A 16554-nucleotide genomic window follows, 5' to 3' on the forward strand; every position below is an offset into this window, starting at 1 on the left:
TACATCTACAGAACGTGAAGAACCAGTGGCATTTACATCTACAGAACGTGAAGAATCGGTGGCATCTACATCTGCAGAACGTGAAGAACCAGTGGCATCTACATCTGCAGAACGTGAAGAATCGGTGGCATCTACATCTGCAGAGCGTGAAGAACCAGTGGCATCTACATCTACAGAACGTGAAGAATCGGTGGCATCTACATCTGCAGAACGTGAAGAACCAGTGGCATCTCCATCTACAGAACGTGAAGAATCGGTGGCATCTACATCTGCAGAACGTGAAGAAACAGTGGCATCTACATCTGCAGAACATGAAGAATCAGTGGCATCTACATTTACATGAGATTATACAACTTGTAAAGCCATTCCCCGTGTTTAGTGTACACGCCGTACAACACGTTTGTAATCGACAGGAGTAAGTTGGACTTACGAACAAATCGACTTATGAACAGACATCTGGAATCTAACGCGTTTGTAAGTAGAGGAGTCCCTGTCAATCTATTTCAGAAACGACCTGGCCACAAATGATAGCTCAATGAAGTGCCGGCCTTCATAGGTGCCACGCGCTAACAGCACTTGCCCCAATGGTCACTTAAGGCTATCGGGGTGGGTGGGAGGTCTTTGTCTTTGCTGTGTTCTGCAGCGTTTCGAACTCCGTGTTAGGGGCCGTCCATAAATGACGTCACGCACCTAGGGGGGGGGGGTCAGACATTTGTGACGATGTGTGACGAAGGGGGGGGGGGGGTTTGAGAAATGTGACGTCACATCAACATTCGCAACATTAAATAAATATAGACAACACGTTCTACTTAATTAAATAGACGTTTTAATAAATGTTTTCTCCTAGAACATCAGAGTACAGCACCACATTAAATACGCACTACAATGACAATAGTTTAAAGCGATTCGAAGCATGTTTTATTTTTTGGGGGGCGAGGGGGGGCAGATCTTTGTGAAGTCATATTTGAGTTGGGGGGGTGGGGTCTGACTTTTTGTGATGCCGTGTAACTATGGGGGGGGGAGGTCAAAAATCGTCCAAAATCGCGTGACGTCATTTATGGACGGCCCCGTACCTCTTGCGAGCCGCACGGATCAGTGGCACGGACGGCCATTGGCACAGGGCACGGAGCGACATATCGAGGGTTCGCAGAGACGCGTGGGGGGACGCCTTTTGACGCTCCTGAAAAAAACCCCGAGTTTTTACTCATCGAGTCTGCGAACGTGGGTCAACAGATGGCGTGACGGCGCTGCAATTTCGTTGACGTTGAAATATCATTCTCCTGGAGTTAAAGCTCGTGGCGAGCATTGCGATGATATCGCTCAACGACCACCGGGTCACTCGCGAGTGTGGGGAGTTCTCTGCTTGTTTAAACATCTGCGCTGTGCTGACGGCAACCAAAACGAGTGCGATCACATGGCCGTGGTGAGGGTTTTGTGTGTACGTGTGTGTACTTGCGTGTGTGTGTACGTGCATGCGTGTATAGCGGTTAGCACGCTGTGTGATGAACCTGGCCACCCGGGTTCAATTCCCGCTCACGGACAACGCCAGTGACGATTATCTGAACCGGTCCTGGGCCTCCCCTAGGTCGACTCGGCCTCAAATGAGTCCCGGGTTGCGGTGTGTAAACATCGCCACTGGGGGAGAGACAAAGGCGGTCGGGCGTGGTGCTGGCCACCCACGCCCTCGTGTGCCGTGCCTTCCTTTATAGGTGCTCGCTAACAGCACTTTCCCCGAGAGCCTGTTAATGGTTATACGGGGAATCTTTGTATGTGTCTGTATGTGTTTGTCTGTATGTTTGTGTGTTTGTATAGCTGTGTGTCTTTGTGTATATCTGTGTCAGCGTGTATGTCTGTTTGTCATTTTGTCTACGTGTGTGCATATTTTTTTGTGTGTGGGGAGCGGTGGTGTAGCGGTTAGCGCTACGCTGCGCTACGAACCCGACTATGATACGAGTTCGGTTCCCGTTCACGGCCAACACCAGTGACGATTTTCTGAACAGGTCCTGGACCTCGCCGAGATCGATTCGGCCTCAAAATGAGTACCTGGTGTGGTGTGCAAACATCGACACCAGGGAGACAAAGGCGGCCGGGCGTGGTGTTGGCCACCCACCCCCTCGTGTGCCTTTCTGGCCTTCGTAGGTGCTCGCTAACAGCTCTTGCACCAACAGTATGTTAAGGCTATACGGGGGATCTTTGTCTTTGTATGTGTGAGAGCACGTGGTGCCATTGAGCTCCTGGCACCCTGCCCCTGCACACGTGCTCGCCGTGGCCTTCGCAGTGACTCATTGGGCAAGCGTGACGATGATGAGGATGATCTTAATGAAGAATCTGTGATAATGATGATGAAGATGATGCTGTGATAACGATGATAATGATGATGCTGTGATAATGATGATGAAGATGATGCTATGATAACGATGATAATAATGATGATGCTGTGATAATGATGAAGATGCTGCGACAGTAACGATGATGGTGATGATGCTGCCTCTGCTGTGACAATGCTGACGACGGCTACATCATCAATGCTGACGACGATAACGATGATGGTGACGCCGTTGCCTCTGCTGCTACCGATGACGATAACGACGACGACGTTGTTGTTGACGATGACATTGACGACGTTGATCAAAATGATGACCACCACGACGACGATGGTAACACCTCCGGTGGTGTTGGCGCAGTGGTGGAGCTGCTGCTGTGGCGGGAGCCGCTGCGCTCGGGCGCCGTGTCCGCGACGCTGCTCGGCTTCCTGCTGGCGCTCACCACTTGGAGTATCGTGAGCGTGCTGGCCTACGGCTCGCTCGCCGTGCTCTCGCTCACCCTGACGCTGCGCGTCTACCGCTGCCTGCTCAAGGCCGTGCAGAAGTCCGACGCCCCCCACCCCTTCCAGTGGGTGCCCCCCCCCCCCACCACCATCGCTGCTACCACCGCACCACCACGATGACCACCACCACGACACGCCACCACCACACACACCACACCACCACGCAAAGACAACGATCCCCCGTGTAGCCTTGACAGACTGTTGGGGTAAGTGTTGTTAGCGAGCACCGATGAAGGCCGTCACGGCACACGATGGGGTGGGTGGCCAGCGCCACGCCCGGCCGCCTTTGTCTCCCCTAGTGGCGATGTTTAAACACCGCACCAGGGGGTACTCATTTGAGGCTGAGTCGACCTTGGGAAAGCCCAGGACCGGTTCAGACAATTGTCACCGGCGTTGGCCATGAGCGGGAATCGAACTCGGATCGCCGGGTTCATCGCACAGCGCGTTAACCACTCCACCACCGCTCCCCACACCACCACTCACACGCACCGCCCCACACACAAGCGCACAGACACGCTCACCGCAGCACTGTCGCGATGGACAACAACGCGACGACCCCCCAGTGACCCTCGCCTCCACGCTCCCCCCCCTTCCGCCCCCTTGCCTACCTAGGGAGTACCTGGACAAGGACCTGGCGGTGAGCCCCGAGGTGGCGCGCAAGTACTCGGATGCGTCGCTGGCGCGGGTGAACCGCACGCTGCGCGAGCTGCAGCGCCTCTTCCTGGTTCACGACCTCCTCGACTCCATCAAGGTCGCGACCTCGACCCACGACTCGGCAAAATCTGACGCTGCGATTTGTCCGTCTGTTCGTTGGCGAGATGTTAACTCCCTCGCCTGGTATACAGGCGGTCGCGGCTTCTATCCCGACCCTGTGACGCCTGCTGCTGTATATTTGGAGTTCGCGGTGTCTCATCCCCGTGGTCGCGTGGGTTTTTCCTCCGGGTCCTCCGGTTTTTTCCCCCTCTACATTTAGAATAAACGTGCATTTAAAGTATTTGGCTGCTGTACATTGACACGTGATAAGCCACTTTGTTGAGCTATCAATTGTGGCCAGGTAGTTTCTGTAAAAGAGCTGTAGAGCTCAGTGGGCCTTACCTGGTAAAATAAAAAGTGTCTCTCTGTTCTGCTTTTGTTTTGTCTGCCTGTCACGCCGTTCTGTCCGTCCGTCCGTCTGTCTATTTGTCCGACTGTTGTCTGGCTGTCATCCGTCGGGGCTGTGTCGGCCTGACGCATTGTCCGACTGTTTGCGTGCCTTTTATCTGAACGTCCGTTCGCCTGTTGCTCCGTACGAATCCGTCGGTCGATCACTGTCTGCCTGTCCGTCCCCGCTATTTCATCGTCTGTCAGTCTGACGCATCCCTTTGTCTCTCACTCTTGTCTGGCCGTCGGTTTCCCTGTACAACGGTCGCTCTCTCTGCCTGTGTGGCCGTCTCACCTCTCACCTGCCTGCTGCCCAACTGATTGTCTGCCTGTGCCGCTGCCCCTGTGCCATCCGCAGTTTGCCGTGTTCGTCTGGCTGTTGACCTACGTGGGTGCCATCTTCAACGGCCTCACCATCGTCATCATTGGTGAGCAACATCGTCGCATTGCTCCCACGTTACACACGGCGTCACGCATGACGTCACACACGGCATCACACACGGTGGCCCGGCAGCACATCATACACACTCGTCATCACACACCATCACACACCATCACACACCATCATACACCATCACACACCATCATACACCATCACACACCATCACACACCATCACACACCATCGCCCAGCATCATACACGCACAAATCGCACACAAATGACTTGCTCATTGATGATTGTTGTGGCTGTTGATCTGTTGTTGATGTGTGTTAATTTGTGTTGTTGTTTACAGTTGTGGTGGGGCTCTTCACCATCCCCGTTGTTTATGAGAAGCACCAGGTGAGTCGTGGGTTGGGGGGTGGAGAGGGGGAAGGGGGGGGAGGGGCTGGGTGAGTGGGGGGCGGGGTACGTGGGGGGGAAGAGTGGGGTGAGTGGGTGGCTGGGTGAGTGGGGGCGGGGTGAGTGGGGGGTGGGGTGAGTGGGGGCAAAGGGCGGGGTGAGTGGGGGGGAGCGGCAGGGTGGGGGGGTGAGTGGGGGGGGGGGTGAGGGGAGGGGTGAGTGGGGGGGAAGGGCGGGGTGAGTGGGTGGCTGGGTGAGTGGGGGCGGGGTGAGTGGGGGGGAAGGGTGGGGTGAGTGGGTGGCTGGGTGAGTGGGGGCAGGGTGAGTGGGGGGGAAGGGCGGGGTGAGTGGGGGGCGGGGTGAGTGGGGGGCGGGGTGAGTGGGGGGCGGGGTGAGTGGGGGGCGGGGTGAGTGGGGAGCGGGGTGAGTGGGGAGCGGGGTGAGTGGGGGCAAAGGGCGGGGTGAGTGGGGGGGAGCGGCAGGGTGGGGGGGTGAGTGGGGGGGGTGAGGGGAGGGGTGAGTGGGGGGGAAGGGCGGGGTGAGTGGGTGGCTGGGTGAGTGGGTGGCTGGGTGAGTGGGGGCTGGGTGAGTGGGGGCAAAGGGCGGGGTGAGTGGGGGGGAGCGGCAGGGTGGGGGGGTGAGTAGGGGGGGTGAGGGGAGGGGTGAGTGGGGGGGAAGGGCGGGGTGAGTGGGGGGCGGGTTGAGTGGGGGGCGGGTTGAGTGGAGGGCGGGGTGAGGGGGGGGCGGGGTGAGTGGGGGGTGGGTTGAGTGGGGGCAAAGGGCTGGGTGAGTGGGGGCAAAGGGCTGCGTGAGTGGGGGGCGGGGTGAGTGGGGGGGGGGGGAGCGGCAGGGTGGGGAGACGAAGGTGGCCGGGCCTGACGCTGCCTACCATGTGCCACGTGCGTTTGCGTACTCACCACCCGGCTAACCCAATGCTAACCCAATGCCAAATACCCCACCGAATACTCCACCCGGCAACTCCCCTTGATGAATGTGGCGGTTACGCAAAAGGGTGGAATGGTTCCAATTCCGAGGGCAGTGTTGGTCACGGCCAGCTCCGGTTTGGCGGCACAGGTCCGGCGGCGATTCCTTTTTCACCGGCCTGCGTGACGCCGCGTGGAATCGCGGCATCTGGCCCCCGTCTGCTCCAAGTCTTCTCGGCCACGGTCGGCACGCACCCCTCCTCCCTTCTCGAACCGCGCTTGCGTAACGCGGAGCCGCTGGCAGGGAGATGCGCGCAGGCCGTGAGAGGCTCCGCAGATCCCTTAAAAGATCCCGGACGCCAGTCCTGGCGGTCATCTCCTCCAACGGGAGAGGCGCTGCGTTGTTCTGGGTCGTGTCGACCGCATGCCCAGCCGCCGGCAAGCCTGAGCAGATTCTGTCTATTAAACTGTGAAACGAAACAGTAAAATTTTTTTTTTATTTTACCAGGGAAGGTACCAACAGAGCTACGTAGCTTTTGTTTCAGAATCGACGTGGCTGTATCACAAACGATAGGTCAACGGAAGTGGCTTAACATCACGTGGAAATGTACAGCAGCAGGCAAATGCTCTATAAACGCGTGATGTTGACTCTAAATGTGGGAGGGAAAAACCGGAGGATCCGGAGAAAAATCCACGCGAACACGGGAAGACACGCAAACTCCAAATATACAGCAGCAGGCGGTCAAGGTTGAGATCGAACCCACGACCTCCTGCGCACCAGGCAAGGCAGTTAACATCTCGCCACGCGTGGCGCCTTCTATCAAACTGGATAGAGGGGGCTATTGCACGCGCACAGCATGGGCGAGAGAGACGGCCTGATACGGTACAGGAGGAATGTGGAGCTGAGTGGACTCGCTGATGACTGGTACCAGCGGTGTCAGGATCTGACGCTGACTGGGCAGTTGGAGGCAGGCGCCCCAATAACGAGCGGAGCGCAGGGCGGCTACAACGGCAGCGAGTTGACAGTGGGGAGCACAGGTGGTGCGTCTTCCAGTCATCTCCGTTAATCAATAACACCTGGCTCTGTCCCATCACGTCATGCCAGCGAGGAATTTTCCACTCTTCACGTGGCCTCACAGGGCACCTAGCCTGGCACAAGCGGCGTGGTGACGTCACCATGACTCGACAGCGAATGATGGCCGCTGTGCACGTGTGCGCGCCTAAGATTGTGTGCGTGTGTGCGTTCGTGTTGCTGCGTGGGTGTGCGTGGGCGCGGATTTTTTTGGTTTTGAGTTTTTGTCGTCACGCCAAATATTCGTGCTTGGCAGCGCGAGCCTCCTCTGTTGGGAGGGAAAAACGACGGAACGTTCCCACACGTACACACACACGTACACACACACACGTACACACACACGTACCAGCACGTTCCCACACGTACACACACACACGTACACACACACACGTACACACACACGTACCAGCACGTTCCCACACGTACACACACACACACACGTGTACCAGCGCGTCCCACACGTACACACACACACACGTGTACCAGCACGTTCCCACACGTACACACACACACACATGTACCAGCACAATCTCCCAAATACACACACACATGTACCAGCACGTTCTCCCATGTACACACACACACATGTACCAGCACGTTCCCACACGTACACACACACATGTACCAGCACGCTCCCACTTACACACACACGTACCAGCACAATCTCCCACATACACACACACACACACATGTACGAGTACAATCTCCCACGTACACACACACATGTACCAGCACGTTCTCCCACGTACACACACACACACGTACCAGCACAATCTCCCACGTACACACACACATGTACCAGCACGCTCCCACTTACACACACACACACATGTGCCAGTACAATCTCCCACGTACACACACACATGTACCAGCACAATCTCCCACGTACACACACACATGTACCAGCACGCTCCCACTTACACACACACACATGTTCCAGCACAATCTCCCACGTACACACACACACACATGTACCAGCACGTTCTCCCATGTACACACACACATGTACCAGCACGTTCCCACACGTACACACACACACATGTTCCAGCACGCTCCCACTTACACACACACACACGTACCAGCACAATCTCCCACATACAAACACACACATGTACCAGTACAATCTCCCACGTACACACACACATGTACCAGCACGTTCTCCCACGTACACAGATACACATGTACCAGCACAATCTCCCACACACATGTACCAGCACGTTCCCACACGTACACACACACACATGTTCCAGCACGCTCCCACATACACACACACACATGTTCCAGCACAATCTCACACACACATGTACCAGCACGTTCCCACACGTACACACACACACACATGTTCCAGCACGCTCCCACGTACACACACACACATGTACCAGCACAATCTCCCACACACACATGTACCAGCACGTTCTCCCACGTACACACACACACATGTACCAGCACAATCTCACACACACATGTACCAGCACGTTCTCCCACGTACACACACACACGTACCAGCACAATCTCCCACGTACACACACACACACACATGTACCAGCACAATCTCCCACGTACACACGTACACACACACACGTACACACACACACGTACACACACTCACATGTACCAGCACGCTCCCACACGTTGGCAGCTCGAACCTCGCTCAGAGGCCCCCCCCCTGCCTTCACTGGCCCTTACTTCCAGTAAATAAGCAACTTATAACACGCCTCCTTCTTTGTACATCTGTCCCACCGCATATCATAAGAAAGTAGGATTTGTAGTTTGTACACACACCAGCCACACGGCCTTACAATAACAGCAGTAATAATTGAGTTATTTATCAAGGAGAGCCACGCTGAGCCGTAGGACGTTGTCCCTCAGGAGGTCCCAATGCCACTTTTATAAGACTTTTCAGACAATTGACGACGATTCGTCGTGTTGATGATACACGTGGGGAGGAGGAAACCGGAGCACCCGGAGAAAATTCACGCCTTGCGCGAGGGGGAATCACTTTATCCCCCCCCCCCGTATAGACGGATTAAACAGATTACGATTAGTCCACTTGCTGTACCGCCTTCTAACTCGCGAGCGAGGTGTTTGTGTGTGTATGTGTGTGGGCTTCTTTCGCACCGTACGTAGCCAGCCGTGCTAGTCGGAGGTGCGGGGATGAAGGACAAGAAGCGAAACACAGAAAAGCAGTTTGAAAGAAATAAGTTCTCCATCTAGATGATGATGATTTAAAAAGTGCACGCAGCTCAAGTGGCTTCCTTAACATCGGAATGGAAGAGCGCGTTCCAGACGGCCGCAGAAGCGCATCCGAAAGCAGTGACCACCATCTCTTTTTTATTGCACCTCTTTGATGCTCAACCCATCCGTGTGGTGATCCAGCAACCCTCGCTGCGGCAACCACGTCCGGCGTAGCCACCGCCACGCTTTCCGGGAGCGCATTGTGTCAGCAGCGTTGCTTCAACTGAAAGCGACAATCTGAATGTGTTAAAGTCAAACTTTTTTTTTTTAAACCAAAAACACTAAAGACGTCGCGAACCCGCTGTCGTGCTTGCCGAAGCTGCGTCACGAACCCGGCAGACCGGAGTTTCGATTCCCGACCATGGCAAAACATGGTGGTGAGTGGCTTCCGAACTGGACCCTGGGCCACCCCTAGGTCGACTCGGCCTTCGATGATCACCTTGCACCGGTCACGCGACCTGTCGTGGTTTGCACCTTGCCGGCCTTCACGGGCCGCTGCTCGTTCGCAGCACTTGATACCCAACAGTCTGTTCATGCGATGCGGTCGGTGCGTGCGTGTCTCCCAACACAGGCGCAGATTGACCAGTACGTTGAGCTGATCCGTGGTCACATCAACGGCTTCGTGGCCAAGTAAGTGAGCCTGCGTTGTTTTTTCCCCGTCACTCCCGTCTGTCCGCGTACGCTCGAGTAACAGTCGGCAGCGTACTGCAAAAGGGCGCCACGGTGGCTATGAGATGTTAACTATCTCGCCCGATATAAAGGAGGTCATGGGTTTTATCCCGACCCTGACGCCTGCTGCTGTATATTTGTAGTTTGCGTGTCTCTCCCCGTGGTCGCATGGATTTTTCAATGGGCCCTCCGGCTTTTCCCTCATTAAGAATGCTCGCTAGCCATCACCACTGGGGGGAGCTAGCTAGCTAGCCGCACTTGCTCCAACGGTCTACACGATTTGCCGTGGAATGTTTCTTCGTGTGTTTGTTTGCGCGCGTGTGCGAATGCAGGGTTCAAGCCAAAATCCCTGGATCCAAACGCAAGGAAGAGTAGTCAAGTCGAACCGTACTTCACCTTCCCACGTCCCCATCTTAACGCCCTTTAACCCTTCTCTTCATCGCCCCCCCCCCCACCTATCCTTCTCAAAACCTCTCAACCCCCACCCGCCAACTCTCCCCCAATTCGCCTCTCCGCCCTGGACAAACCCACGTCTACTACGCTCTTCCTACGAACGCGCGCCCGCGCGAACACACACACACACGCGCGGTTGGTTCACTCGTGCGGTTCACTCCTGTATGTTTCATTCGTTCGTTCGTTCATTTAATCGGTTCATTCATCGTTCTCTACTTCTCCCCCCCACCCCCACCATGACGCAAAATACAATCCGATGCTGTTCTTGCTGTTGTCGCTGTGACGGCTATCACGTGGCTGGACTCGCAATCCCAGGGCTCGTGCCTGTTCGACTCCATCTCCCCGGCGCGGACGTTGAAACGATGGAGGCGAGTTTCGAAAAATCCCTTCGCACCCTCTGGGCCTCATCCACCAGTACGAACGGGTAAACACCGCAGTGTGAGCGCAACGACAGGCCGCCTCGTGTGGTGGGGTACAGTGTGGGAAGCTCCCCACCACCCCCTCCCCTCTCCCCCCCACCACCCCCCTCCCCTCTCCCCCCACCACTCTCTTCCAATATGCTCGAGCAGCGTGACTGAGTATTCCACAATACCATACTTTGCCAGAGCTCCCCCTTTATCCAGCCGTGGCACGAGCACGCACTTGCAGGGCTGCACCTTGACCCCCTGCCACCACGTGACGTAATCGACGAAGGGTCCGCGGTGGGACCCGCGTACGGTCAGACCCTGGGTTTGTGCAGACGGGCCGACACCGTTTGTGAAATGCACGTGGTGGTGGTGGTGTTTGCTTTGTGCCCTGATCGATTCGTGCAAATGATGAGACTCTAATCCTGCACACCTGAGTTGGCACCTGGGTTAAACAAAGTCCAACTCGTGGTTGGCTTGCGCACGCCGTGGTGTGCGTGGCACACGCTAACCTCTTGCGCCACCGCTCCTCATACGAGTACAAAGATCCCTCGTAAAGCCTTAACAGACTGTTGGGGCAAGTACTGTTAGCGAGCACACGCATGCATACGTACACAAAAGTAAAGGTCCCCCGTATAGCCTTGGCAGACTTTCGGGGCAAGCACACATACACACACATCCTCACACGTGCATGCTCGCTGCATTGCGAGATGAACCAGCAAGGGGGGGGAGGGTGGTGGTGGGGATGATGCAACAACGATCCCCCATGCGATTGAGATTGAATCAATGGAATCGTTCGGTGACCTGCAGTGCACCACGAAAGAACGTAATCGGGAGTAATTTAACGGCGTGTGTACGACGTTTGTACGTGTACAATCCACTGCTGGATGAAGGACCTCTCCCATGCCTGATGTGTCGGTGCAGGTTCGTGAAAGTGGGGGCGGGGGAGTGCGCGTAGAGGTGCGAGTAAAGTACAGCACAACAATGTTTTTTCTCGCCGCCCCCTGTGACGACACAATGGGCTCAGTGACGTATTTGATGACGCGCGTGACTGGCTCGTGGAAACTGCATGGCCGCCACCACCACTATCGATTCTGCACACACATACACCTTAAAATACATACAAAAATAGAATCGCGACCCGATTCGTCGAATTCTGTAAAGGCAATGGATAGTTACGGGGAACAGAGGATTATTGATTAATTCAATGTAGTAATAATATTAATAGAGTTACAAATCAATAGCATACTTGTCAACCCATACGGTTTACCCGAATTCTCGAACCGGGAAATTGAGTTTTCAGGTCCACACGGCGTACAGCCGTTTCAATGCGGGGCAAAAATGCTCTTGTCTGTTTGTGTTGCTCCCTTGTGATGGGACTTTGTAGGACGAACGTTGAGATGTATAAGGGGCACGGGGTGACCAACAATGTCTGAATTGTTCTGTAATAAGGTAGGGCACCGATCAGGGGGGGTTGACAGGCATGCAATAGCCCACCGCAGTTTCTCACGTGCGCGAGGTGTACACAAAGGGAGGGTATGTGGGAGTCGCCACGGGGTTTGATAGACCCGCGCATGCACGAGGGCCGCGTGTTTGCGTAGGTTTTTGTCAGCTGCCACGTGCGCGCGAGGTCGAACGCGATGTATTGTGACGTCACAACCCAGCCTCGAGCAACGGACGGCACCGTTACCAATCGGTTTCCCTCACCACTACCACCCACCACCTCCCTCTCCCCCCATACCACCCACCCAACTCTCAACACCTCTCTCTGAAAACCTCAAAACTTATCATGACAAGCAAAAAAAAATCAAAAACCTCCCAGCGGATTTTCATGTTGCTTCCCTCTATCCGTGTTTAGTACACGACTTTTTCTCCCTCCCACACCGCCCCCTTCCTCCCAGCTGCCTCGTATATTTCAGTAGAAATTGAATGACTTTCATCATGGCCATAACGTAATGATTTTAAGTCCACGTGGCCACAACCTTCTCGACGCGTTCGTGTAATACCCTGGGAATGTTTAATCTCGTCGTTTAAAACATTACATTTTCTTTTTTTTGGGTTCTGCTGTTCTTCTCGTGCTGCGGTTTGTTATGTCCGGTTGTAAAGATGCTAGCTGATTTGTCGGTATTATATTATTTTCTAGCTATTTCTTTCTTTCTCTCGCTGTTTAATGCGTGCGATGATGATTATGGTTGTGATGTTGTCGACGATCGATGATGACGACGACGTTAATGATGACGTGGAATTGTTCCTCTTCCCCGTGTTGTGCTGACAATGGAACGTGGATTTCGTTTGTCTCGAAAAATAAAAAGGAGAGCTAATGAAACGGGGTCCAAGCCAGCTTGCAGGAAACGTTCCGCCGTGTCCGCATTCACTCGGGTCACTCGCAGGAAACACATTCCTGCGGAGGGAGCTGGTAGGAACGTTGGGTTGCTCGGTCAATGGCCAGGGTCAACGGCGGCATGGTGTATTCCGAAAATATGCCCGACTGTGAGGGCGGGCACAAGCCGGCGTGAGTAGGTTAAACGTTGAGTTTTATAAGGGCACCACGGGGTGACCAGAAACGCCCCACCCAGCCCTGTCCTTCCCACGCCCCACCCTCCCCACCCAGCCCGTCCCCACCCAGCCCCTCCCCACCCAGCTGAGACGGAGCAGCTGATTTTAGCCACCCAAACACGGCGATTCAACTCGGGTCCTCTCTCTGGGGTTCGAGCGAGCTGACGATCCCCGCCTGGTGATCAATGACTGCACCAACAAACTCCCCCCCCCCCCCCCCCATCGTCTTAGATGAGTCTAACTCTCACAGAGCGATGTCGGAGATTATTTTAAAAGTGACCTCTGGTCAACACAAAGATCCCCCGTGCAGTCTTTAAACAGACTGTTTGGGGCAAGTGCTGTTTGCGAACGCCTGTGATGATGATAACCATAATCACCTATGAAGGCCGGCACGGCAAACGAGGGGGTTGGTGGGCCAGAACCACGCCTTTGTCTCTCGTGGCAATGTTTTACACACCGTACCAGGTACTCATTTGGGGTCGAGTCGACCTAGGCGAGGCCCAGGACCGGTTCAGATAATCGTCACCGGTGTCGGCCGTGAGCGGGAATCAAACTCGGGTGGCCGTGGGTTCGTTGCCCCTGCGCCACCGCTCCCCCTGAAGAGTCGGGGGTGGGAAGCAGGCCCCCACACCCAGCCAGGGTACGAGAGTCAATGTCCCTCATCATTGACAAGTCAATTTCACACATTTCTCAGACTGGGAATTTGTCGGCGGCGATGATGACACCAGCCACTGCGATGATGAGCCATCATCACGTTGTGGCCCGGTCGCCCCTGAGCAATAACAACAACAAGGGCTCATCATAGTTCAGTCGACTTTAGCGGGTAAATAGTTTTAGTTGATTCCGTTATTGAAATTAAGTGGGGGGGGGGGGGGGGAGAAAAACACTGACTAAGTGCAGTCGTTGGTGGCTAGGCTCAAGACCCATCGCTCGCTCCGCTTGAGAATAACACTGGTCAACACACTTTTTCTGGCATAAGGTATTCCAACGGTTTTTTGGGGTGCTGATTTCAAATCTGGCATCAGTTTTTGTCTCACATCAGGTTTTTGAGATATCAAATATTGCATTTTCAATGTAAACTGCAGAAGAAAAATATTAAATAAATGTGGATATCTACATACAATTATATTATAAACACACTATCCTAAAAATACAGCACCATATTTTAACACTAAAGCAGTCACTGATTCGCAACAACTTGCAATCATAAGTGACATAGTTAATTTCTGGTAAAATCAATGAAAATGGGGTATGCCGATAGCATAAAATTAGATGTGATAGAGCAAATCTAAGATCAGATTTGGAATCAGCACCCTGAAATTAGTCTGAAACAGCTGCAAAAGTCCAGGCCAGAAAAACATGTTTTTTTGTTGACCAGTGTAAGCGCGCTTTAAACCACAGAGGTTGGTGCAGTTTAAATCATCACGAATTGAACACTCAGAAGGGATGTCAGCAAGTTCCGTCTGATCGTCGGTGAACTGCCAAGCGGGTAGAGTGACCCAGAGCGTGCGCCAGGCACACTTCGTTTTGATGTAATTATCTTCTTTGATTCTTTCGGTAAAGCCACGTAGATGGAAAAAATAATACAATATCACGTGGTGATAATGCAACACAAGCAATCATCTTCACCTGAAGACGATCGAAACGCGATGTAATTGTCAATTGTGATGGAGTGAGATCGGACTGATTGAGCGTGGCTCTTGAAACTCTCAACCCAACAACCATCACCGGAGAGCGAGCCATGATTATTCGCCCGTGACGAGAGAAGATTGCTCCGTGTTGCTTGTTAGGGGCCGTCCATAAATGACGTCACGCACCTAGGGGGTGGGGGGGGGGTCAGACATTTGTGACGATGTGTGACGAGGGGGGGAAGGGGGTTAGAGAAATGAGACGTCACATCAAAATGCGCAACTTTAAATAAATATAGACAACACGTTCTACTTAATTAAATAGACTTTTTAATAAATGTTTTCTCCTACAACATCAGAGTGCAGCGCCACATTAAATACGCACGACAATGACAATAGTTTAAAGCGATTTGAAGCATGTTTTATATTTTGGGGGGGGGGGGGGGCAGAGCTTTGTGACGTCATATTTGAGGGGGTGTCTGACTTTTTGTGACGCCGTGTGACGAGGGTGGGGGGGGGTGTCAAAAATCGTCCAAAATCGCGTGACGTCATTTATGGACGGCCCCTTACTTCAACGTAAGCGCACAACGGCAATGTGCGGTGTCGTGGCACGAAATGCTGCGTTCGGGCAGCACAGCAGAGGCGATTCGCGTGCGGAATTCTCCTGAGATCGAGAAGAGACGACGCCTCTCTCTGGGGTCATGGAGTTCTTTTGTCTGTGGCGAGGGTGAGGATTAGTGGGGGAGGGGGGCGGGGTGGTGAGGTAATGAGTGGGGAATCAGCTAACAAATACCCTCTGTTGCCAGGTAACGCCAGATCAACATTGGGAGAGGTCGATACTCCTTTGAAAATGAAACCAATGGAATTTAAATGATCGTCGTCGTCGTCATCGTCTTCATCATAATCGACAACAACAACCGCCATTCGCTACATCAGTAGCGGTGACGTCACAGCGGGGCTTTGTGCACTTTAAGATCATCACCATCATCATCGCCACCACCACCACCACCTTATCCACATTCACGGTCATCATCGCCACCACGGTCACCATTATCATCACCTGATACCGCACGTGCACACTACGACGAGATGTCTGTGCCACGGCGCTCATTTTAGCCGCTCGTTTGTTGTGAGCGTCGCTCCCCAAAGACAAAAGACCCCCCCCCCCCCCACTTTTGCTGTAAGTCTCCAGCAGACTGCAAGCAAGACCGGCACCGACACACAACAACCGCCATTCGCAACTAAGTGGCGGTGACGTCACCACGACGCTTGTGCCAGGCCATGTGCACCTTGAGGCCACGTGAAGTGTCGAACGCCCGCTGACAGGTCACGGGGCAGACCCAGGTGCCACGGGTCAACTGACTGAGATGACCGAGATGACTGACTGATGCACCACCTGTGCCCCCTACTGTGCCAACTTGCTGTGCTTTAGCCACCCGGCGCTCCGCTCGTTGTTGTGAGCGTCGCTCCTCCGCCCCCCGTTGTTGTTGGAGGGCGACTGCCTCCAACTGCCCAGTAGCGTCCTTCACGAGCCTCCTCCACTGAGGCCGATCTTGACACGGCTGGTACCAGTCATCGGCAAGTCCACTCAGCTCCACATCCTCCTGTACCACATCACTCCATCTCTTCTCTAGCCCGTGCTGCGCCCGTTTAGCCCCCTCGAACCGGCCGAACAAAAGCTGTTTAGGCATGCGGTGGCTGGGCATGCGGGCTACATGACCCAGCCAACGCAGCCTTGCCTGCCGGAGGAGCTCACTGATGGGACTTTGCCCAGATCTTTCAAGGACTTGTGAGCTCCTCACACAATCCAGCCTGGTTAAACCCAGGATGGATCGTAGGCAGGCCAGCCTAAATGTTTCCAGCCGG

At 54.2% G+C, this 16554-nt stretch overlaps 1 protein-coding gene across 4 annotated transcripts in view; it reads left to right on the top strand.

The window, feature by feature from the left end:
- The window catches only part of LOC144941771 (reticulon-1-A-like), a 75691-nt gene extending 62862 nt beyond the window's left edge, over positions 1-12829 (top strand). For all 4 annotated transcript variants that reach the window (XM_078868200.1, XM_078868199.1, XM_078868201.1 and 1 more), the window contains 6 exons: positions 2685-2892; positions 3440-3578; positions 4326-4395; positions 4702-4748; positions 9550-9608; positions 9980-12829. In XM_078868200.1, coding sequence (XP_078724326.1) covers positions 2685-2892; positions 3440-3578; positions 4326-4395; positions 4702-4748; positions 9550-9608; positions 9980-10022 — 566 coding nt within the window. In that variant the 3' untranslated portion in view covers positions 10023-12829. The remainder of the gene's footprint in view (positions 1-2684; positions 2893-3439; positions 3579-4325; positions 4396-4701; positions 4749-9549; positions 9609-9979) is intronic.
- Positions 12830-16554: the final 3725 nt, after the last annotated feature.

This window comes from Lampetra fluviatilis, chromosome 25, assembly GCF_964198595.1.
Source record: "Lampetra fluviatilis chromosome 25, kcLamFluv1.1, whole genome shotgun sequence".
NCBI lineage: Eukaryota > Metazoa > Chordata > Hyperoartia > Petromyzontiformes > Petromyzontidae > Lampetra > Lampetra fluviatilis.